The sequence below is a fragment of the Falco peregrinus genome, chromosome 2, assembly GCF_023634155.1.
Source record: "Falco peregrinus isolate bFalPer1 chromosome 2, bFalPer1.pri, whole genome shotgun sequence".
Taxonomy (NCBI): Eukaryota; Metazoa; Chordata; class Aves; order Falconiformes; family Falconidae; genus Falco; species Falco peregrinus.
In genome coordinates, this window is record NC_073722.1 from 122,912,023 (window position 1) to 122,937,151 (window position 25,129).

The 25,129-nt window shown below is 41.0% G+C and overlaps 2 protein-coding genes and 2 non-coding genes across 10 annotated transcripts in view; 2 read left to right on the forward strand and 2 right to left on the reverse strand.

The window, feature by feature from the left end:
• Positions 1-1,743, reverse strand: part of ERN1 (endoplasmic reticulum to nucleus signaling 1) — a 40,811-nt gene extending 39,068 nt beyond the window's left edge. Inside the window, exon 1 of one of the 3 annotated variants that reach the window (XM_055794165.1) lies at positions 331-1,740. In XM_055794165.1, coding sequence (XP_055650140.1) covers positions 331-924 — 594 coding nt within the window. In that variant the 5' untranslated portion in view covers positions 925-1,740. Of the gene's footprint in view, positions 1-330 lie in introns of all 3 variants that reach the window. The other 2 variants (XM_055794164.1, XM_055794167.1) reach the window with 2 other exon arrangements.
• On the forward strand, positions 600-662 carry LOC114012211 (small nucleolar RNA SNORD104). The gene has a single exon (XR_003554523.1). It is a non-coding gene; the product is annotated as a small nucleolar RNA SNORD104 (small nucleolar RNA).
• On the forward strand, positions 844-978 carry LOC114012212 (small nucleolar RNA SNORA76). Its single transcript, XR_003554524.1, has one exon. It is a non-coding gene; the product is annotated as a small nucleolar RNA SNORA76 (small nucleolar RNA).
• An 87-nt stretch (positions 1,744-1,830) lies between the features above and the next one.
• TEX2 (testis expressed 2) overlaps positions 1,831-25,129 on the reverse strand; it is a 54,783-nt gene continuing 31,484 nt past the window's right edge. For all 5 annotated transcript variants that reach the window (XM_055794162.1, XM_055794163.1, XM_055794160.1 and 2 more), the window contains 10 exons: positions 23,876-24,076; positions 21,883-22,219; positions 20,419-20,666; positions 17,844-17,990; positions 16,362-16,461; positions 11,579-11,711; positions 7,021-7,143; positions 5,091-5,300; positions 4,736-4,856; positions 1,831-3,861 (listed from right to left, as the gene is read on the reverse strand). In XM_055794162.1, coding sequence (XP_055650137.1) covers positions 3,739-3,861; positions 4,736-4,856; positions 5,091-5,300; positions 7,021-7,143; positions 11,579-11,711; positions 16,362-16,461; positions 17,844-17,990; positions 20,419-20,666; positions 21,883-22,219; positions 23,876-24,076 — 1,743 coding nt within the window. In that variant the 3' untranslated portion in view covers positions 1,831-3,738. The remainder of the gene's footprint in view (positions 3,862-4,735; positions 4,857-5,090; positions 5,301-7,020; positions 7,144-11,578; positions 11,712-16,361; positions 16,462-17,843; positions 17,991-20,418; positions 20,667-21,882; positions 22,220-23,875; positions 24,077-25,129) is intronic.

A 25,129-nucleotide genomic window follows, 5' to 3' on the forward strand; every position in this document is an offset into this window, starting at 1 on the left:
TTCCCAGTTGCACACACACTGCGTATGCCCCTCCCAAATCATAGCTGTTTAACAGAAATGCTTCCCAGTGGCCTCGCAGGAGGCAGGAAAACTGCCGAATGCAGGTGCTGAGGCAGTGGGAAGGCCCCCGCTGCCCTGGCACCTCTCCTCAGGAGCTGAGGAACTACCTCAACGTCCGAGAGAGGTGAGGCCCTATGTTTTTAACGTTAAGCACCGTTTCTTAACAGCAGCAAAGTGCTAGAACAACTACAGAAGAGTACAACTGCTTCTGGGAAGGCGACTAGAACCACTGCAGGCGCCGGGGGAGGGCAGGCTCGGCCTGGGCCTTACCTCCTTCGGCCCGGCGCCAGCGCGGCGCTCCCGCCTCAGCCGCGCTCCCGCCTCAGCCGCGCTGCGCGCGCACCAACCACCCCGCGCGCGCGCGCACCCGGACCAGCACGTGCCCCGGGGCTTGTATCCTATTGGGCGAAACGAGGGGCGGGGCGCCACCGGCGATATAAAGCAGAGCGGGGCGGGGGCTCGGCCTTTCCGACGGCGCGGCGGGCGGAGGTGAGTGTTGGTGGCGTGACGGGCGGGCGGGTGGGCAGGCAGGCCGGGCCGCGGTGATGTCTCGTGACACGTGTTAGACTGCTGACATGCATGAAGCAAACCTACTACTGAGCGCCCAGGCTGCCGACACCCGGCGGGGCGGCCGCGATACACTACGTCTGTAACCTCCCGTTTTCCCTCCGTGTCTTGCAGGGCCCGCGCGGCGAGCGGCGGCGAGCGGTCTCGGTGAATAAAGCTGTGTGCACCCTGTGAATGTGTCCGGCTGGTTGTTGCGCGAGTCCGCGCCCGTTCCCCGCACTGCCTTTGACCCGGCGGGGTGCCCTCCCCGCGGCGCCGCCGGCCAAGCTGCAGTGCCAGAGCGAAGCGCTTGTTCATAACTGGGGCTGCTCGGCCCGACCCGGGTGGCGCTTTTAAAAGCAAGTGACAGACGGCCTGGGCCTGCCCGCACGAAATGGCGGCCTGAGGCGGGGCCCCAAGGCAGCTCCTGCGCCGCGGAGCTTCAAAGCCTGATGCCGCCGGGGGTGGCCGAGGGTTGGTTTGCAAAGGGGACGCTGGTGGCTGAAGTGCCACGGCTCCGCCGGGTGTTGCAGGAGGGATGCAAGCGGGTGAGGGTGAGCCAGCAGAGAGCACCCAGTGCTGGGGGGGCCTTTGCGCAGCGAAGCCGCTTGAAACCAAAGCGGGGATCCGAGCCCGAGAAGGGCTGCAGCAGGGTGGCTGGCAGGGCCTGCACCCCTGCCCTCAGCAGCTGCACTGGTGCTGTCCTGCAGGCAGAGGCACACAGGGTTTTCTTTAGAGAAGTTGCACCTCTACACAGGCCCAGGACAGACCTGGATGTACAAGACTAGTACCCAAGTCTAGCAAAACCATAAAGGAAGATGCTTAAGCTGAGAGGCTTTTGCCATTAAACCTATAGAACATAGTGTGTGCCCTTACTGCAGTGTGAGCCCTGGTAGTAATTCAAAGGTTTTCATAGTGGTAAAATGGGAAAAATAACATTGTTTTTAAAGCATGTTCCTCACATTAATATTGACTGCTGCAGTGAACTTTGGTTTCCCTACAGTAAAATTGCCCTTTCAGAGTTAGAAGAGTCTCTGTACTGGTGAACCCTAAAATCGCCACATGCCATAACTGCCAAGTACAACTCCAGGCATATAAAAAAAATCTGAAAAACAAATGGCATGCTATGTCATCTTGGCAAGCTGCCTTTCTAATAAAGTTACCGAAACAACTTGCAGAAAATAGTGGCTAAGCACTCTGCAGGAATAAAATTTAACTGAGTAATCATTTGACATGGGATAAATTTATTTAACAAAACAAAGCAAGCAGATTGTAGTTACCCACAGTTTGAAGTGCAATATGACAATCTTGTGTAATAAGTCTAAATCTGTTTACACATTAGTGCATCTAGTCCTTTGACCTTTAGTTATTGCACATAGAAATTAAATCCTATAAAAGACCTGCGTACAAGACATGCAGACTTCATGAAAGGCAAATAATGCCTATGTAATCGGCAAACCCCAGAATATACACAGCCTGGAATGGTCAAGGAGGAGTTCAGGTAACAAATATAACCTACTAAGATTTCAATTAAAGGTAACCAAAATAGGTGTTCAAATATAGAATTAATTTTAAATATATTAAATGCTAGTTTTCTTTTTATGTTTCAGGCAAGGTGCTGTTTAAAAAACCTTCAATATAGTAGCTTCATTTAGAGATGGTAAATCATCAAGTTACACATGGAAATTTTGACTTGCATCAAATGTGACAACACAATGTACAAAAGAGTTCTTAAAAATTACTTCTAAAAAAAAGCAAATCATGTTATAAAAGGAGAGCCAAAACTCACCTTTGTAAACTAAAACATTTTCTGACATCCATGAACAGTTGGCAACACTGAGTATCAGAAAAATATTACATGTGTTAAATAGTGGATATGTAGTGTTCAAATATTGAATTTACTGCATACGTTTAGTCTTAAATCATTATACCAGATAGAAGTAAAAGGCAGTTCCCCCTCCCCCCTTGGATTTGGCCATTAATTAGCAGAAAGTCTTTAATCACAATCGGCTTGGATAACTGCAGTGCTTGGATTCCTATTCCACTAAGTCCAAAAAACCAGTGCATGGGCACCAAAATCTGTTGGTCACGGCTGTTTCCACTATCAAAGTCATCTGATGCCCGGAGCAGCACAGCTGTGACCTGAGAATTTGGTCCCATGCTTTGCGTGTAAACACAGTGCAATGGAAAAGACAGCAACAAACTCTCCTAGAAGAAAAACTCGGTGTTTCGTTGTAGCAAGAGGCTCTATACACAGTAGGGTAACTAAGTACTTCTGGTAATGTGCAGTATTGACATTTTGTGTGTGCTCATGTCTTTTATAAACATTCAGAATTAATCATGAACCAAGGTGATTGTACCTCACTATAAGGCGGCTTGCTAATGTTTGGTCTCATGGCTTTACTCATTTACAAAAAATCTGACAATCCCACCTTCACTGATAGTTGTGTGTGTTTTATGGCTACTTGCTTCCCCAGAAAAAAGCACAAGGTTCTGTATGAAAAAAAAGTAATGTGTCTATACCACATTGAATCACAATATTACCTATACATCCAATTTACATTCTTTTATCCTGAAATCATTTCATATTTCGATTGCTTGACACAAGCTATTGACTGCAGAAGTGAAAGAACATAAAACAGTTCATTCTACACCTCCAACTGCCTGAGAAAGAAAAATACTCTTCCAGTTTTATAAATTCATTCCTTATTTAGGATTTTTTCCATTTGGCACACAGTTCCTTTGCTGCCAAACAACCTTTCAATGCTTTAATGCACATTAACTTAGCATGAAAACATAAGCTGAACAAAAGGTGTGTCAACAAGCTCCTTGATCTATTACAGTTAGGTTCCTCCTCCCTCCCCCAAAGAACAGGTCATCTTAGCCTCTGAGTTAAAATCCTGATGGCAGCCAGTACAAAAATAAATCAACTGCTTAATGGAATGAAACTTCATGTAGCTGAAGTACACAGGAACAATAACCAGGCAAGTGAGCACAAAGGTATGGTTATAGGCAGTCCTTGGGGCGGGGGGGAATTGCATTGTGGCACAAGTTAAGGATGAGAACTACAGCACAGTTTATAAAACCATGAGAATAACTTTTATAATACTGTAAACTGCAAGTCTTCACATGTCATGGCTGATCAGGGGCCTCCGTGCTCAGATCTTTAGGAGGGCATGTAGAGGAGCGGGGATCCATGGCTGAGTGCATTAAAGGAATATAAACATCATCCATGTTTGGCATGACAAAGATTTTCTGTGAAAAAGATGCAATTAAGTTACATTTCCATATGCCACTTGAAACCTTAGTTTTCCGATTTGTTTAGTTAAAAAATGCAACAAGTTTGCAAATAAAAGGTTCTTGAGTTCAGCGTTGTTTGAGTTAATGCCGGTACTGAAGCCGTAACCGTGTCCATTAACTCGAGCCATTTAGTTGTAAACGTTACAGTTGTAAATGAAGCTTGGAAGCATGAAGATCTCTGCACTTTCCGTTCAACTGAAATAGCACTACAGGAAATGTACCACTTTTCTTAACTATGCTGCTTTCTCAGCTCTTACCCACCTACTTTTCAAACTGCTTCTAATGAAATAAGCGGTTTTGGTTTCTGGTCGATGGTACAGGTTGAGATCCAGAATGAATCTGGGCCAGTAAACAGTTTCCCTGTCCTATAAGTAATTGTAAATTTGGAGGGTTTTTTTCCTGTTTTGCACTACAGTCAACGTGATTTTTTTTTAAATTGTTTTAAAGGAAATAGTAACGGGATGCCTTACTGCCTCATCTGTTCTAAATTTTAGACAGCAGTTTGGCCCTCTATCATCTAAGAACACCTAGGATCATGTTTTTATTTAAGTACTACAAATGGTACCTATTTCAAAGAAAGGGCATTTTTGGCTCTAAAATTATTCTGACAAGTGCTAAAACAGGTTTCCATCCATGTCTACACATGGTCTTGAGACCATCCCAGAAGTCAGTTTCAGCGGAATTCTTGACATCCTTTCCACTGAACAGGAGCAGTGGAGGATACCAACTAGTTTTGAATGACATAAGGGACATGCAAAAATTTAAAAGAAACACCCCGCTAATAGACAAAAACTATCATTAGTGACATGAAAATGTAAATGAAACACACCTGAAACTCCTGTTCTAGTTTCCTCTCTATCCAGTCAGTTACGTGAACCAGAGTCACTTCTCTCTCACCAAGTTTTGGCCGAGCTTTTAACTCCAGGTAGGGAGGTCTTCGAAAGCCATACCTTAGGAGAGTACACAGAACAGGTTTTATTATAAACACTCCTACAAAGCATATACTTACGTGGCTTAACTGTCAATTTTCTCTTAATAGCAGTTCCTACCTCATTTACAACTAGTCTGTACTGCACCTCTTGCAGAACCCATTTCAGCTACACTTTACCTTTTTTTCTCAGTTGCAATCCCTTGGGTAGCACACACCTGAAACATTGCCCAGTTCTGCACTAAGTTCCTCTTACCATATTCTGTCAGTAGGTGGAGGTGGAATGTTAATTACTAGTGTTCCTCTGCACTCTTGTACTTCAACTGTTAGCAGCAATGGAGTATTGGAGACCTCTTCAATTTTCTTCTTAATAAACTCAGTCTCTGTTGCTTTTTGAAAGTATTTTGACTTTGTGATTTTATCCACAATTCTCATGATCTTACTTGTCCGATGTCCTCCTACATACCTTTAGATAGAGAGCAGAAAAAGAGTAATTTTCTTAACCCTATTGTTTGTTAAGACACCCATGAATTTCCTATAAAGTCATTAGAGTATCTGATCTAAAAATTCTAAGCAGCACCTACACCAGGACCTGCACACAGTAGCCGTATTCTGTCAGCTGTGAGTGTCTGGCAGATATGCTGTCCAGTTTGAACACTCCTTCCCACATGGCACTGGAAACAGCACTTTTCAAAACTGCAAACACACTTACATCATTTATGCCAGCAAGCTGGCATGAGAAGTGACAACTTGTCTATTACCATTCCAACAAAACTGTCAAGACACTGATGCACCAAGACACACGCACACATGATCAGCACAGAAAGCCCAGCCATCATGTGTAATCTAGTTAACAGTGTATGCTGAACAAAGAGATTTTTATTTTAAGGTATTATTGCATTTACAACAAGTATAAAGACACTGAACATGAAGGGGAAGACAATTTTGGCAGTGGGCAGGAAGATAATCCAAAAAAGAAGCTGCTTTTCCTGGCGATTGTGTCAGATAGCATCCTAGCTTCCAAAACAGATGCTTTAAGGACTGAATATGTCTTTTCTCACCCCTATCCCATGTTGGAAATACACACTCTAACAGCATATTTGGTATTGTCCACACACCATATTATACCTAATTGTGGCTCTTAATGTTTTGTAGCAGAGAGCGCCTTGCTAAGGAAATTACATTTTCCCAATTAATAATTCCTTAAAAATTCTTTGTTCTCCTTCTTTGTTCTCTTGATAAAAGAGTTCTTGATATGATCTCTGTATTTTTAGAAGATATCAAATGCATCTCATAAAATAATTCCAACAATTCTTTACAGCTATTTACTCCTAAACCCTTTTGAAAACTCTAAGGAAACTCCTTGGAACATTTTGAGTATGTCATGGAGCCTTTTGGTATATTCACTGTAAAATCACTGAGATGCGTTCAGACATAGGAAACATTGTGATTGTCTGAGACATTCCAGGCTGACTCCAGCTTTCTCATTGCATGGCATAATTTCAATCAGATGCAGGAAGCAAAAGTCAAAGCAGCAGCCAGAACAGGGAATGATGTGGCAAAACTCATGTCGGAAAATTTTCTTTGAAATTCCTGCACAGCATCAGAGGGCAGTATTGCATAGCCCAGACACTCAAAGCCCTTCAAGGAGGAAAAAAAAAAAAAAGAAAAAAAAAAAAAGAAGAAAAGACAAAACAACCCAAACCCCAGAGCAAGACAGCCAGGCTTACATAACAGTTGTTTTCTTAAAGAAAAGAATACACTGGAAATCAGGGACCAGCAGGATCAGCACGGGTATAATGCTGCATGCAAACAGATTGTTTCAAGTTGACACACAAAATCCTGTTCTTGGCTCTGCTACCAGGCATGACCCACTGGGGAAGGTCCCTGTAGGTTCTCTGGCCCAAAGACTTGTTGCTCTCTGTAATTTAAGAGTGAAGAAGCTAGGTGTCAAAGAGAGCTCTGTACAGGTCACTGTGCAGGAGCACTGTATGGCGAACAACGCTCCCAGCATGGTGAAACACTCAGCACAGCAGCTTCCTTTCAATTTGTAGTACAAGGTTTGATTGCTGTTCTTTGCTCTAGAAATGCTTAATTGCTTGGCAATGAGCATTGTAGGATGGGAACAAGGTATCAGTTATACTAAGTCTAGGAATGTGGCTGGGAGAAAAATACAAACAGCTCACCCTTCTGCTCCTGGAGTCACCTGCTTCTCTCCTGCCAGTTCAGGAGCATCATCCTCTTCTGAAGACCCTGCGCTGGAGGATTCCTCATCGCTGTCTGCAAGGCAATATGCCCTTGGTCTGAAACTGAAACAATGCGATTTCCAGGTCAAATGTAACATTCTTAAGTAGCTATTCATCACATACAGCTTTGGCTGACATTACATGTATTTCTACTGGGGACTTTGAAATGTCCCCTCCTCTTTTTTTATAAACTTATCTAAAACAGCAAAACCAAAATCACTCTGAAACCAGTCTGTCAGAACGAGCTTCAAAACAGAACATTTGTTTTCTTTGTTGGAATGTAATCCTGCATAAAAAGGATGGCAGGGGAATGGCTATTCTACATATTCAAATAAAACGTGGAGATCATTCAAAATACATTTGAAAGCATCTTTGTTGCTGCTTGTGGCTTTCCATGGAAGTTGAGCAGTATGTAGGCTGGACAGAGTTTTTTTGTTTGTTTTTAAAACTCTGACAAAGACATGCTTTTACATTGAAAGGTGAGAACATGTGATTCTGTCTTGTACTAAAAGCAAACACAGGACTCCAACTTAAAATGACATCGTCTACGAATTGAATCCCTGAATCCCTCTGAGATGTTAAATGAGGTACTAGCATATATATACACCTTATCTTCACGGCACTTTTAACCCAAATCAATAAATTCCATTTTGTCTACTCAACACACACAATTTCTACAACATAGACGTATATCTCCAGCAATGGTAACACACGCAAAGCACAAGGGGATCGATCTTTGTCATCTGCTTCCAAAAGGAAATGCACAACGCTCGCACTGCCAGAGCAAAATTGTCTCAAACTAGCAGTTCACCTTACTGTAGCTACAGTGTGTGTCATCACTTATCAATTACATGCAGAAAAAAAGGTAATTTTACAAACAGAAGTAGTCTAATATAACCCTGGGAAGCAGTATCTCTCAGATGTGTTGCAGAGATACTTTTGTCCCATAAAAATTTAGGCTATAATCTCCCTTCAGTAGCTTTGCTGGAAATACTGCTGTATTTGTGGGGAAATAGACCTGTGGGGTTGTGAATTTTTAAACTCCTCTGACACAATGAATGCTGTTTACAGGATTTAAGATTTTGTGGGTTTTTTTCTGAGGATGGTCCAAGATGGAATAAAGCAAAGAATGTCACAGGGAAAAGGGGAAAAAAAATAAAGTAATAAAATCAAACAAGTGCTGCTCTTAGGGTACAAAATATCACACAGTAGCAACTAATTCCTAGACTTCGACTATGGAAGAATTTATGTACACAATCACAGAAAAGGTTTCAAATCTTTCAAACAGATTAAAATTAGGGAAGGATGCAGTGAAAAAACTTCAGTATTAACAGATCTCTACCGAATGCAAGAGCTTGAAAGAGTTACACATGACAAGCTTGAAAAGGACACGGGTTTAGCCCTAGGGACTATACCCAGGACTGTAATATTCTACAGCCTGTTCAGAATACAGTTTATAGCTGCATTTTCTTTTTTTTTTTTTTTTTGTGTGTGTGTGTGTGCGCGCGCGCACATGTGTTCTTGGAAATTTATTTGTAGCATTTAACTTCACACAGCGCACGGACTGAGACTACTGCACTATTCCTTACGTGGAACAAACCGTTAGCTGCTGCACAAAGTCCTAATGTAAAAGGACAGTTCAAGTACATCTCACAATGCACAACACTCCTTCCTAACTGCCTGTTTAAGGACTGAAGCAGCAACCCCATCACCTCTCTACACCGAAGGATTTGCTGCCCAGGCTATGGGATCCAAACGGTAAATCTCTCCTCACCCGCAGATGCATTTTGTACCTGCAGAAGAGTGGAGCACCACACCAAAATGAACCACCTCCCCGAGGACTTCGGGAGGTGTGTGGATGGGTCACGTCACTGACCCGAACAGCAATGCTGGAGCAGCTTCTCATAGAGAAATTCATGTTTTTAGGTCAGATTCAAACTGTGCATTATCTACCTGGGGGTACCCTCAGTTCCCTTTCCTGTGCATGTGACACCACCCCATTCAAAGCATGCCCAGTGCATTTTCAAGGCTCTCAAAGGTGGCACCTTCTTGCAAGGAGGTGTTTCATTTGTCAGGTAACAGGGCTCTCTGAAGTGCCTCCATGAGCACGCACTGACTGGCTAAAACCTCAAGATTTCCTCGCATTAAACAAAGCAAACAATAAATAAGCCTGAGTGAGATTTCAGGGGATCTCCGCACACAATGGACCATTTATACGACACAAACATTGGCAGAAAAACAATTTGCAGCTACAGTATTGTTCCTGAGCAGATTGCACAATATTTTATGAATTGCCATTTGTCAGTTTGTTTTTACATGGTACAACATTGCAAAAAAAAAAAAAAGATGGGGTAAGAAACTGCAGTAACTTTGGGTTAGCCTGCCTGCACTTGCCTAATCTCCAGTACAGTAGAACCTCCTACTGTATTAATTTTATAAAATAGGCAATTAAATGGTTTTACAACCTTTTTGAGAGCTGCATTTTCCTGAGACTGCATGCCAGACAGCATTATCAAACTACACCAGCTCACTTCACTTTTATTTCAAACAGTAACACAACAGCAACGATGGGATCGACTGCAACACTGAACCATTTGTCTCTCTTTACAATGACAGTATCCAAGTCCGGTTAAAACCCAGTGCTGTTCCCCCCCCTTTCTGGATGAGAAGATGCCTTTCTCACACGAGTTCGTGGTTACTGCATCTCAAGAGGCGGTTTGTTCCAGGCTCTTGAGGGACAGAAATGAGCGTAAGCAACCAACATGCATCAATTACAGACATCGCGACTGTGGATGCAAGCACGTGCAGAATAGTTTGATTTGTCATAGCAATTGTCAGCTGATAATTAAAAAAGTCAGTAAAATTAACTAACACAATGGAAAGCATAGATAAGGATCAAACTGCTCTATACTCCTCAGAGTCTTTGTTTGTTTGTTTATAATATTCATTTTATTTAAGGGAAAAAAAAACCCACAACCACCAAGCAACCAAAAAACCACATGCAAAACCGGAATGCATTAGACTGCTCTTTATGTAAAGCTGGCATGGTACCTGCCCCGAGCATCCGCAACATCCCAGCCATGTGCAGGGAGCAATACGGTTCATGGATATACCTTCAAGTAATTGGTTGCTTAGCTACAGACATTTACATTTGTGTTGCTGGGGGCCTATTGCTCAGCTAGCATCAAGCTGATTTTTAAATATGAAATCAATGGGTTCACTAATTATTTCTGAGGTTGTTCTTTCACTGGACAGATCTAAAAAAAGACACAAATAAAATCCTGAAGGGATGGGGAAGAAAAGCAAGAATTCAACTTATATAGACATTTCGTTCTCTGTGCCCCATTTTTTGGATGGAAAAGATGAAATGGAATTTTCAAAAATCACACCCACTAATTATACCAACACAAATTCAGAAACATTTCAAGCAGTGATATTTGTTTTCGAGCAGGTTGATTTTAAATCCTCTGCATTCCTACCAGTGTATGAGATCATTCAGCCATTAGTTCTTTCACATTTATTTTCTTGTCATGACTGCACTATAAAATACCGTTGCTGTAAGTATTACTTCACCATACCTCAAAATAAGTGGTCAGAGCTACGACACGAGTATACAAAGCATCTCTTAACTCTCAAAGACCGCAACATTTTATTCATATCTAAAAAATGGCCAGAATTAGAGAATATTTTCTTGATTTGTTGGCAGTGGTTGTACAATACATCAGAGACCACCTACTGTTCAGGGACTGCAGGTTTCTTAAGTATAAAGAAAAAAGAGCACAAACAGACTCAACACTCCACAGCTGACGGGATGGATATTTGACAGGTGTCACCAGGTTAATACAAATGGACAGACTGATGAAATTCAAACATTATAAAAATAAGAGGGAAAGCACAAATAGAAGTTAGCTAAGTTACAATATGTGTGTTTTCTAATTAGTTCCTCTACAAAGCATTTTACTTAGACATAGCTGGTAAACAGAAGTGGGACTGGAGACTAAAGCAGGGGTGTGACTTTTCCCACGATGCCAAAAAACTATTTAAAAAGTCTTTGCATAACAATTACAGCTTATTACCTTCCACAGCTGTTTACAGCTACAGTTGTAAACAACTGTAAACTGTGCCACGCTGTAGTAGCATGTTACATGTGTCTACCGCCGTACCTGCAGGTGTGTATCTCTGGTATTCCAGTCCTACTGGCTAAGACTAAGTCAAGCATAAGACAAAACTAAATTTTAGTCACACAACATCTTAAAATCCTAATAAAATACATATTAAAAAAAATGATTGTATTACAAAAAACCTTATATTACGACAATTATCAATGGTGGAATCACCCACTAAAGTGGCACAGAAAGGCCAAGTTCTACACTCACATGTGTGCAACCCCCTCAACTCCTTCCAATCTATTGCAGAGCCAGAGCTGCACGCGCACAAGGAAAATCCCACTTTTTCACTATGAAAGCTCTCGCTTCGTTCCACCATGGTAATACCTTACCCTTCTTTGCCAATCTCTCCAACTTTAAGAGCTTCACCAAGTGGCTCTTTACCAAGTTTGGTCAAGTTCATTTTGGTCTCTAGGGTCATTAGAAAAGATCCATTGTAGGACATTTCCAAATCAATCCAAAGTCCTAAAATTAAGAACAACAACAAAGATGTCACTTTAAGAACAGTCACAATCACTTTATTTTAATGTCAAACCAAAACTCATTTTAAAAAAGTCTATACATCACACTTTTTTCCAAAGAGAAAAACTCTTTTTTGTCAACTGATTTATGTCATTAATTCACAAATAATCAACAGCTTATCAAAGCCAGTTTTCTGTTCACATTAAGCTTGTGGAACAAAGTTGAATGTGCAGATATAAATCAAAGCCATGCTGAAAAACACATCGGTAAGTACAGGTAACAATCAAAAAAAAAAAAAAAAAAGAAAAATATTTACACAGACCTAAACTACTTAAGAGACCTGAATCAAGATAAAGAAAATGGAACACAATCAGGGATTCACTTCAAAACTATTTACAGTACTGCTCCAAGCCAAACGGTAAGAGGACACTCCTCTATGTTACTTACGCCGTCCAAACGAAGCAAAACTTGAAATCCCAAAGCAATATTGCCTGTCTCGCATCAAAGCCTGCGGTCTCTTTTGCTTTCGACAACGGTGTATGGAAGAAGTATGAAAAGGTTCGCTCAGTAACTCAGCTATAGGCATTCTCCTTAAGACTCACAGGTCAGGGTCGTTACTTAGAACAATTCTAGATGCGTAGTATTAAATTAAATCCTATTCTCTGGACAGACTATTTGCTTATCGCAATCACCAAAAGATTTGTCTTGGGAATAACTGCAAGATTAGGTCCTGCCTCTTAAATGACACCCTGCGGTCCCACCGATTAAAGAAACCTGTAGGGTATTTGTGATCCAGAGATCAGAAATCAGATGCTGCTAAACAGATTACGCGTCTTCCTATTCCAGACACTGCAGCTGCACACATGATGCCCTACCAGTAACTGGCACATCAACCACTAATGCATTCTACTTTTATTTACTCAGTCAGAAGCAATTAATCGTAACTACTCTTTGGGTTTGATTGATCTAGAAAAGACACACTTTTTTAGTTAAGGAACGACTGTTTTCTTTTCTGCAAAAATGTATCAGAACGGCACTGTCCCCATCCCACCCATTTATATTAACAGAAATACAGCTCCCAAAGACCAGGTCACTGGTACACCACGAGATTACATGGCGGAAACAGCACCGAAGGCCAGCTGCTGCTTTACTAACCCAAATTACTCTTTTCTAGCATACAGCTTTTCCACTGCTGTTCTAAATAAAACACAAGAACTCAAACACAAGCTTATATAGTTTTTTCCTCTTTAGAGTAACCAAGCAGCAGTAAGATCATCGGAAACAAGAACACAGCTAAACAGACATTTGCAATAACCAGTGAGTCAGCATGCTTGAAACATCAATGTTGTTTTAACAGAAGATCAAATTAAGCAAAGGATGCCAGTACTGAGAGGGAAAATCCCTTCTGGCCACAAAACGTTCATACACATTTTCCAGCGAGTAAAAAAAAAAAAAAAAAAAAAAAGGCTGGGGGGGTGGGGGGGTTGAAGAATTGGGCAGATGGTACACTCGATTCAGAGCTATCTGGTTCCCTGGCCTCAACAGAAGTACAGTAAATAGTACAGCATATGCTGTCACCCAAATAGGACTGTATTAACAGAAACAAGATATTTTTTTCCTAACATTGTCTGCTAACAAATTTAGTTACTTAGAGGAGCCACATAATCAAAAAATATTTTCTTGTAATCGAGCACTGGTAAAAAAGCATGGACAAAACAAAGCCTGTCACAATTAGTAACTGCATTTTAAAGCCTCACAAAAAGCTACCTCAAATGACTGACTGTCTCAAACACTTAAAAAAATAGATTTCTTTTAAGTGTTTGCTCTGGATAATGACCTGAAATTTTAGGATTCCCCACTCCCCGCCCCATGTGTTGTTTATTCATAGGTCAACTTACTAACAAATACATTTATCCTTATGAAAACATGCATTTCCAATTATCATTCCCTTATTTATGGTCTTTTAGGTATAACAGCAAAACAAGTTATTTCAGTAATAATTCACTGCAAGCTCTTAAAAACTCAGATACTAAGAGTTCACATGTCATTCGACAATATGACGCACGGATTACAAATTCTACCCCAAATGTTTGCTTATCAGTTTAACCGAACAAGAAACTGAAGGAGTTAATTGTTCTCCCTGCAGTTGTCAGTAATTAATTGAAGCCAAGTGTGCAGCAGTCTTCTAAATACCATCTCATGACTTAGAATGACAGTCTTTGGTTACAACTAAAGTTATGAGAACAGAGAACATTATTTAAAAAGTGTAAATCTAGGCAAAGGGAAACACTCCGACAGGAACCTCAAAGTGCAAGTTCGTCTAAAATCAAACCATGAAACCACCTGGCAAGCATCATACGTGTAATAATTTTTAGAGTTTTCACTTTGTTTTCAATAATTCAAAATGAAATTTCTGCCAGTGGTGAAGCCACTTTGCTACTGGAAACACCGGAGGATGTCGTAAGCACTGTGGAGAACCCGCTGTCCCACCCAGGAAGCACATGACAAGCAGCAGCAATACTTTTTAGTTCCCTGAATACTGATGGCACATGAGCTTATTCCATCTACTCAATTTTGATTTCTCTTAAAAGACAGTTTTTGTTCCTCATGACAACAAAACAATTTGCTCTTTTCAAATATGTTTTTTTTATCAAGCTCAGTGGAAAACATACTTTCAAGAAGCTGGCAGCAAAGTACCCAGTGTTTTACCGATAAGGCTTTTCCCCAAAGAGCAGCAAGTCTCAAGTGAGATAAGGGCAAACAATAGCGTTTGGATACCACAGGCAGCATTAGTTAACACGTTATGTATGTCCAAGAGAATTGTAATGATTCCCCAGAGTTCATTTTATTCACTCTTTTACGAGAGAAAGGCTACAGCTTACTAACCTTCTCATGCTTTTAGTCAGTGATTTGAGTGGAACAACATTTTTAATATTAGTAATAAAGTTTATTTATGTCCTCCTAAATTTCATGCACCTGGTATTCTTGCAAAGGTCTGATGATAACTGTTACAGAAGAGTCCTGTAATAAGTGGCAGACAAGTGAGTCTTACATCAAACCTACATTAAATAAACCTTACACAGACCAGGTTCAAACTACATAACAGGAGCAGAGATGAAGCCCCAATTGCTTCTAAGCAGAAACTGGCTTGTGCCAGAAACTGTGCACAGCTGAACTGTACCACAAATTCTCCATCCTGGGTTGCTTGACCTTTAAGAACAGCAAGCAGAACTAAGATGTTGAAGAGATGAACCACCCCAGTGAAGAGAAACCCCCCCTCAAACCCCCAGGGTCAGTACTGCAAGAAAGGACGTGGTGCTACGTACCTGCTGTGTGTCCAATACCCTCACACTCTGAGAAGGTACTACATAAAGAAACGTGATAGCCTTTCCTCACTTAGAAACACTGCGTACAGGAGAGCTAGTGAAGATTGATCCTGTGCAGATTTTCAGCTAGTTATCTGTTCAAACTCTGCTCTGTCCATGTTCACTGTTACTGTTCTAAACGCGCTACTGAGACTTGCTGAAGTTCGGCTCATTGCTGGCCTTAACACTGAACAAGTATTGCAAATTCATTAAATTCCTGCCACCTCGCTACCAGTTTATTGGTTTCAGCACCGTCTAGAAATGACTTTGATATCTTCACCTAAGAGTTGAAAGAGCAGTTTAAAACAAAAATAAGTTGTTTGCCATGCAATCCATAGCTGCACCACAACAGGTCCTCCAAGGATTTATTTCCCTTTAGATCCATTACAAACTTTTCCACCTTGAGTTAAATAACCTCTTTCACTTCTCCAGCCCAGTGTAACAATATGGTAAGTAAAGGAGTCAATAGAGTGAGAGGAGACAAGTCAAGAAACCCTTAATAACTCAGAAACAATTTAAAATTCAGGACTGCTCTGATTACATGTCTTAGAAGAAAGATGGCATCTACCTCTCCTCAGCATGCAGAACAAATACTTCTGAAGCTAAAAAAAAAACACTAACCCAAGCTTGTCTTTCTGCGAAGCTACTTAGGTGACAAGAGTATCCTCAAATATACACCTGTGACCACACACAAGCCAGAAAAAAAAAGAAAAAAACCAGTTCCAATTCGTAAAGCAGCAGTGTGAAAGTCGTTCAGCTTAGCAAAATCCATATTTAATATTAAGGAAATAAAACAGTGTTGTACTTTGAAGCTTCTTTTCAAAGCAACACTGTATTCTTGTCTTCTAAGTTATTACAATTGTATTTTCTGAATCGCTGTTTTCAGAACAAGGCCACTTCTCTTGAAGAGGGCCAAATGCCAAATCTGTTTTCTGCTATGGTAACAGAATCAGATCTTGAGATGTCCTGAGATATGCATCGCTCTCTGTCGTCCATGACTGTATCAGATACAGATCTCCATTGCATGCAAATTTTAATTTAGTTCAGTAATTATCTCCAATAGAAAGACATGATTGTATTTCCATTATCTACAGATTTATGTTTATACCAAGCCTGATGCTACTACTATTGGAGACAGAGACCACTAAGCATCTCCTCAAAATAAGCTCTTATTAAGCGTACCTTCCTCCGATTAAAACACCCACAAGATAAACAGATCAGAATTCTGTTCTCCACAGGTGTGAAGGCATGAACCCGGCAAAAGCAGAAGACGAAGTATGTGTTTTACCTCTGTGATCAACAGAAGGTTTGAAGGCTTGAAGGATCTTCGGCACTGCGATCCCCATGTCGAGCTCAGTTAGCGTTAGCTCATTCATGAAGTACGGCAGCTAGAAGAACAGAATGTAAAAATCAAATCCACGCTATGGAACTAAACAGCATTGTTTCCTGAGACAAGAAAGGTCATTAAACTTAAGGAATGGATCAAGCTGAAAAGCCACCAGTGAAAGACCACAAATATGATTACATAAATTTCTTCCAATTCTAGGATTTTGCAGTTATCAGTTTCAAAATAATATTTTAGGGAGAAATTCAGCATCTGAACTTGGAATGTTTTTAAAACTATGCTGAAGTTCAGATGCTGACCTTAAACTTCCAACATGCTTTTTAGTCGACACATGTAAGAAGCTCAAGAATTTACTTATTTTACTGTGAATAAAAATCAAACACTGATTTTAAAATCAGTCACGTATTTTATAGTTGCAGTTACATCAATGTCTCAGCTATTTTTATCCTTGGCAAATTTTTTTATAACACATTAGCTTTTAAAACTGTATCATAATTTTAGTGTAAGAGAGGCACAGAATCACAATTATTTTGGTATCCATTTACTGTAATTATTCCTAATTGATAGAAATTCTTTCTCCTGTGAACAGACAGTGCTTTAACCTACCAAAAACACATCTATCCCCCATTCCCAGTCTTTTGCTTAAGCTGTTTCCAATGAGATGTTTGGGTACCCTGCTGTCATAATTGTGGAAACAGCCAGGGTGGAATTAGGTTACCACTTATTTCCCAAAACACAAGCAACACTATTTCACAGCTGGTACTGCCAGCTAAGTTTCAGAGCTTTTGTCAGCAAGACTACATCTTCCTTTGCTTTTAGGAACAGGGAGACTCCTCCCCGAACATCAGGGGCTGAACAGGCCTGTGATTAACTGCTGCTGCTCGGAAGAGTTACCGAATGCAAAGGGAAGACCCAAAAGTCATTCAAAAGCACCACTCCTCCCTTCACGCTTTGAGCTTATGCAGCTGATGCACAATTACATCCTACCACCCCACAGACACCCACTGACCTCTCCTGCAAGTAACGTATGTCTTAGCAGGAACACATCAGAACTGTGGTTCCCTGATCTCCTCCATCTGAAAGGCAATCTACTATTTCCCAAAGCAGATTTCATAATTTATAAACAGTTCTACTTATCCCTAAAGTAAATAAAATAATACTTCTGCTTCTTACATAAAAAATTCACAAACAGTGGTAGCTGGAGTTCATTTGAAACTGAAGCAGCAAACACTGCTTCAAAAACATGTTGAGATCCTACTGTGAAACAGAGAGCAGAGCTGAACTGGAACTCTGTATCGTATCTATCTACTTATCTTTTACATAAAAGTGTGAAATCAGTGCTTCTTCCACTATTTTAAAACTCAAAGACTATGTGCTTGTTTTCCTCCGTAAGGAATGTGTAGTGCAAGTCTCCAGAGCAGTTACCTTTATTTTGCTAAGTTTCATTTGGATCTTCTTTGACACTAGATCAGACCAATACTTTTCTCCTAAAAAATCCCAAAATATTCTTCCAAGCAAAGCATTCACCCAGGCCTCCTGTTCTTCTTCAGCTTCCGCATGGGCATCTGGTAACTGAAAACACAGAGCAGGTTATTCAGCTCTATAAATTCAGGTCAGAAAAGGCCTCATTTATACTGGGAAGTTCGTGTTACAGCCCGGGTTAGCCAGTAACGCCAATGTCCAGCACAGAGTGCAGCTTTACAGCCACATCAGCTGGCCTGACATGAGCTTGCTTGTCATCATCCTGACATGCGACAGAGTGAACAGGACTACACAGATATAGATTGACCTCTGGCAATGAAATGAGAAAGCTGTGTGTAATTTAACCTCTGGCAGAAAAAGCAGATCAGCCCAGAGTGGGCAGAATTTAAATGTGTCTGTAGCAGACACGCTCTTCCCAACAGGATCCAGAACAGCTACTCTACTCTTCCTTTGCTTTATCAAAAAAACAGCAAAGCAAGATCCAATCTTACATCCTTAAATCCAGTTCAGAAACATCACAAACAGATGATAAACAAAGTACAGGGAAACACCGTCTTCCTTCCAATGTGTGTATATAGGACGCAGGATATATGTTGTTCCCTCTGCTGCGCTGAAGGTTTTGCTTACGGTCCAAGAGATTAAGTCTCAGTTTACTTGAGCACAATTCCAAAATACTTGGAGGTATTACCTGTTCGGATGTTGCAACACTGACTACAGACACAGAAGCAAAGGCAGCTGACATAATTTTGAGTGCATACATGCCACCATGTATTTCATTAAAATCAGGAGGTTTCCATGAAGGAAAGACGTATTTAACATCTCTCAACTGCCTGCAATGACAGGAGAATTCACCACCTTTTGTTCTTACAAGCAGAAATCCTGAAGCCACTAGCAAAGCAGTGCTTTCTAGAAGCAGTCAGGTAGACGCTATGTTTCTGAACACGGTTTCTTGGCAGCGCCTGCTCCCAGTGGCTGCAGCCTCACGCAGGCAGCACTGCTGCGTTAGGAGCTGCTGCTGTGACGCAGGTTCCCTGCCAGCCCCGCTGAGCTATTTATAGAATGATTTCAGACACGTGCCACGTTCAGCAGCAAACTCACTGCTGCTTCAGGGGTTGCTGGGGGCTGAAATAGACTTTTTCCTGGAGGAACACAAGATGTGTTTATTCCTAGGGTATACCAAGGATGACCTCTCCTTTCGGGGCATCGTATGAAAGCCTGGCAACAAAGATGCATGACATGAATTACATCTTTTAAATGAATTTGATTGTACTTAACACTAAGGATCCATGTATTAAGAGTGCCATACTTTAATACTATCAGGGCTATAGACATTGTTTACTATTATGCTGTTTACATACTACACAATACTTACAAATGAGCCATTTAGTATTGCTTTAGAAAACGTCTAAAACCAGAAACCAGACAACCCATCCATCCATTTCTTGTGCCTTTTTGAGCAGGGCTGTCTACAGGCTACAGCAAATCCAACTGCAGTCCATCCAAGAGCCGCTTCCACTTCTGCTCCCCAACGAACCCAAGCAGCAGATACACTGGAGTAAACACTGTCCCACTGTCACCAAAGCCGCAGCCAGAGGACCATCAGATACATCCTGAAGGCAAATTCCTAACTCTATTCATGGCAACAGGGCCAGGAATCACTCTTGAGAAGAACCGAAGAGGTTAAGGGCTTCCTGAAGCATGCAACAGAAACACAGTTCTCAGGTCCAGCACAAAGAGCACAGCTTCAAGTGATCCAGAGTGCATGAGCCAAGCCAGACGTGGGGCTGAAAACAGATTTTATAGCGTAGTATCTGCACTGAAAAACTGCTACAGACAGCATCCAACTCATACTTGTGTTACATGACAATTCTGTCCCAATCAGGTGCTCAGATGCACTGAGGAACTGCAGAGGGTCTTCAGCTCCACACAAGCAGCAGAAAATGAAGATCAATTTTACTACCAAGTACTAAAAATTCCACTTAAATGTTTTTAACAAGCCAAGACCTCAAAAATAGACTTTTAGTTCAGTCTACTTCAGAATATACACAGAAAAACTTAGCTTTTTACTACTACTGGCAAATGACATTTGTGGAATTTTGTTTGATCTTTTGTTTGTTTTGTTTTAATCTTAAGCATAAGATACAAGCTCTTTTGGGACCAATGTTTTTTAGAACACACCTGTGCATTCCTAATGAAAAAAATTTACAGCCGTATTTCCTTCAGCTGTACAATCTTTTCGGTACAAGACACGCAAAGTCTAGAAAAAACACAGGTGTTCTTGGGAGATAAGAAATCAAACTAAAATAAATGGAAAACTTGTATATTACATTAAGAAGAAACTGTGGTCAACAGGGAACTGGCAAGCATGAAAACTCACACTGACTTTATAAAAAGTTTAGGTCCAACCTGTAGTTAAAGAAATTAATTTTTTTTTCTACATAACTGATCCTTAAAGTAGCAGTTAACAAGATAAAATACATCACCACCTCCGACACATCTTTCAGGGGAGAAGTATTACCTTTTTCACAGCTGTAGGGCTGCTATCTGCACTGAGTACCGGACTACCTGAAGGGCTTTTCTTCTCGTGTGGAACACATTTTGCCATATAAATATTGTAGTCCAGAAGCATTTTCTGCCGCACATTGCCAACCAGATCCTTGTGCTTTGGCTGGGATGCAATTTCTTCTGCACTTCCCTTGCTGCTGCTTCGGCTGTGTGTGAGAACTCCAGATTGACTATCAGTCCTACCGTGTGTTGGCAAAATCCCTAAATTAAAAGGAATAATAATCATTTAACAGAAAAGGAACCTGAGTGTCAAGTAGCAGAGAGTATGATCAAACACTTAAAGGAACAAAATCAGCTTGCAGATATAATTTATTCTGAAAAAAGACCATTCAGAGTAGCGCTTTCTCATTTTCAAGGGTAAAAGTAAATTCCACTATTGTGTGCTTAGGTGGTCCTAAACCCAAATCAGTCAATATTTGGTATGATTCAGCACTCAGCAGGATGTGGGACTGGAAAACTCAGCTGATCAACAGCATATTTAAATATGGACACTCACATATGTATAACATATGGCAGAACCCCCAATAGCCCTGCTGGGGAACGCCTAAAATAAAAGTCAGATGATTAAAATGTACCTATAACTAAACTTTTAAAAATATATTTAATTATAACCTGTTACAATTAAAAGGACTGTCAAAAACATCTAACTATTAGAATTTTAATTAGCCATTAATTTTGCATTTGCATTTCAAGAAGTTATGTGCCAGAAATAATGATGTTAACCAATTTTTAAAGAGCTTCCCAGAGAATAGATAAAGACAGAAAAGCATGAGTCATTCAGATTCTAAATTATATCACAGCATGGTTTTAAATTAATATTTCAAACATTTGATATACTACTTGAATACTGTAGACTACACTACTTGAATACTGCAGACTAACATGTTTGTTAGTTCAGATATATGTATTAGCACAGGACTTTTTATTTAAACAGTAACATGGTTTTTTCTTGTGACATTAACCCATGAGAAAGCTCTTTATTGTTTACAGGAGACTGGAGTGGAAGGAAGGAAGGATGGAGAAGAAAGAACAGGTAACGAGGACTAAGTCTAATACCACGAATGTGACATCAGTTCCAACTGGGGGGGGGGGGGCGGGGAAGACTGTAACAATTCATCCTTACAAAAACTACAGAAGTTGTTACAGACACTGAAAAAAATAGTGTATTCACATAAAACAGTCTAAAAATAGTAAGAATAGTTGAGGGCATACAGCCAAGTATATAGCCGAGAGAGGAAAAGGCAGGGTGGGAAAGTGGGAACGAAAGGCCAAGATAAGGAGCCGAGAAGTATCTTTAGGATTATTTGTCTGTAAAGGCCACGATGGCTGCACAGTTGCTATAACTACCACTGTGAAAACATAACTTTGGTTTGTTTCTTTTAATAGACACTTTTACTAGAACATAATTTTTGAATACCTGGCTTGCTTCCACATAAACTGGATGACTTCTTTGCTTCAGACTTCAGCTTGGATGCGAGAAGGAACCTTCTGAACCATTCCTCCTTCTCCCTACCCGTCCTTCCAAAGAGATAAAGCACTTGATCCTTTTGGCTAGCGTACTTTGCTCCATCCGGAGGTTTCTTGGATTCTTCATTGTTCAAGTCCACTTTTTCAGCAGGTAACTTTTCCTCCACATTCTCTTTATCAGTCTGGGCCTTAGCCATAAAGTCATCCTGCCTAGCGAGTTCGATGCAAATAGGGTACTTCTTATTCCAAATCCGTTTTCGTGCCAGACTCTTAGGAACCAGGGAAATCTGATGAACAAACAAAAGGATTAAATTCATTTATTTTTCAGTTGTATCTTCTATGCTTCTATACCCATATAAAGAACATAGGAATGCAGGAGATACTGGATCTGCTGGATTTAACTGACTCTTAACTTACAGCTGGTTGATGTCCAATCCACTGCTATCGCTAAGTCTTTGCTGAGCCATCGCCTTGGAATTGAAACAAAGACCATTTAAGTAGCTTAGACTTCTACAATCATGCGGATTAGAAACTCAGTTTTCATTTAGAAGATCTTATTCTCAATAGATACGCAGAAAAACCAGAAAAACCAAGGACCTTACTTCTGTGACCATGGGGTAGATAATGAGAATCTAAACTGAGTTTTAAACTCAACTTTCCAGGCCCATCTCAGGAAACGGAGTGTTTGAAGTTGGCAACAGTCACATCAAGTACGAATCAAGCCGTAAGAGTGACTGGCAGACAATTATATTCCGAATTCAGTAGCTTCAGAGAGAACCCAGACAATGCAAGTGATGAGAAGAGTGGTAAGCGTTAAAAATTCTTATCTAAGGGCTGAACTTGCCCATGTTCTCCAAGGACTGTGGGTAAATACCTTGAAGAATAGCCGTCATCTGTTCATTACAGTCAGGGTACTCCAGACTTTTGTAACTTCGACAGTTTTGTAACCAATGTGGCTGGGCTGGTGGGGAAGTACTAGAAATTTTTCCAAGATACCATGGGGAACCAATGTCAGTCAAGTGCTCTGGTAGCATGTGATAGCTTCGCTTGTCTTGGTTATGGGAAAACAAATCTGGAATAGGCAGTAATCTAAGCTTTTGCTTAATCTTTTCCATCGCCTTCCTTTACTGGAAAGCGGAGCTGACAGCCAGCTGCTTTCCCATAGCGGCTCGGGGAAACAAAGGGAGGTTTTCCTCACGGCTGCCTTGGTCCCTCTCTCCCTCTAACTTCCACCTTCAGCTGAAGCACAGCTCCCGTCTACGTCTGTACTGCCAAGACCCTCTATTGATGCAGCACGTTTAAAAAATCCATTCGTTTAATAATGAGGTATTGATGTATTACTTAATGCAATGCCAATGGAATCAACTTCACATGGCGACTCTTCACAGATTTGGGGGAGGCAAATAACACATAGAAAAAACATCCCAGCATTACTCTTGATGCACTCTTCCAACTGCAAAAATCCTTATCTCCTTCCCTAAGCGGTGGGTACCAACAGCAAGTTGTGTCTGTCCCAGCCAGCTCTCGCTCTCCTCTGTTCCGTTTCTATAAAATGCATGTTCCCTCTTTGAGTGAAACGCCGAAGTTGCCTGAACTGCCTTGGGACAGAGACAACCACCAAAGATCATGTATTTTGGTGTAAGCTTCAGAAGAGTCACACAGTAATCTAATGTGTGGGGAACAATCCTCCGAACTCCCACGTGTTCACTCCTGCTCTGAACCAACAGAGGGAAATCATGCTTTCCCCTTACTGTGTAAATATGTAATTTTTCTAAAGCCCGCTCCATTTTCCTCCCCAGCACAATCTTCTGCAAGTTAGTCACAACAGTTTTGTTTACATAATGACAGAACTTGAAACTAGAAGACTGAAAAAGACTTCAAAATTTTAAAAAAGCTTCCAAGTTTTTTTTTGTTAAAATCAGATATAAGTAAGGCACACTCACCTTGCTCTCTGTAAGTTCATAAATTTTCTGGCTGACATACGTGACTTCAGGCTTTGGCTCATTGTACACAGCCCTTCTGGAAATATTTTTATTAGGTTTTGACAGTCGTAAGGTGCTTCCTTCAAGTCGCACATAGACAGAGTGAGTCAAAGTAGCATGGTACGTTTCTGGATCATAATTATAAATTTCATTCATCCATCCCTAGAGAAGAAAACACTTGTTAACAGGCTTTTCAGCTGTGGGAAAGCCATGTACAGCGTGTACATAAAAATTTTAAATAATTTTCCAAGCTTTTGCTGAATTTTACCTACTGCACAAATACAATGAAGCAGTAAACGCCATAAATGAGGTAGCACCAAACTGACCGAGCGTGATATGAGGACTATATTCCAAGCGCACAATGTTTTTTTTGTTTTTCTGACTAAATCATTTTGTGTAGGTAACACGGCACTCTCTCACCTCATCCCCAGGAAACACTGTGTGCTTTGCGGACACAGGCTTGCTGGGAAAAGCCACCAGGCAGCTGGTAAGGGCACGCTGGCAGAGCAGCCCGTCTGCTTACAGCAAGCACCGACATTTTAATCACCAACAGCCAAGGCAGAGCAAACAGTCTGTCTGCTTACAGACAGCACTGACATTTTAATCACCAACAATTAAGGACTGAGTGGAAGACCACAATGGAGTTTGTTTTAATGCATCATAACCATTTAAGATTATTTAACATGTTGTGTAACTGCCCAGTCACCACACAGGAGTCATACGTGTGGATTAAATTTCATTCATTTCTGTACAGTGAAAGAAACAGAACAAACAAACCAGCCCTGCTGTAACACGCCCGTACGTGATACTACTACTCTAACAACTGATTACAGAAAATGCAAGATGATAAAATGGGGCAAAAGACACGCCAGACGACTCATTCATGGAGGGCAAGTCATCTTCCTCTTAACCTGCCATACAACATACTTTGATAATTACTTCTACCTGCACATTAAAACCTTAATTCAGCATACTCAGTATTCATTAATGTCAACAGAAAGCGAAGGAGATAAGACTTTAAACAGCTGTACCCTAGAGCATAAAGTAAAATGGCATCTTTACAAAGACCTGGGGGGGGGGGGGGGGGGGGGGGGGGGGGGCGGGAAGAGCATAGCAGGGGGGAGAGCATCCACTGCTGGGAAGTGGGGAGAGCTGAATAAGCACCCCTAGTATTCTTCAAAACAAAAAAAAAAATTAACTACTTTATGCAAAACA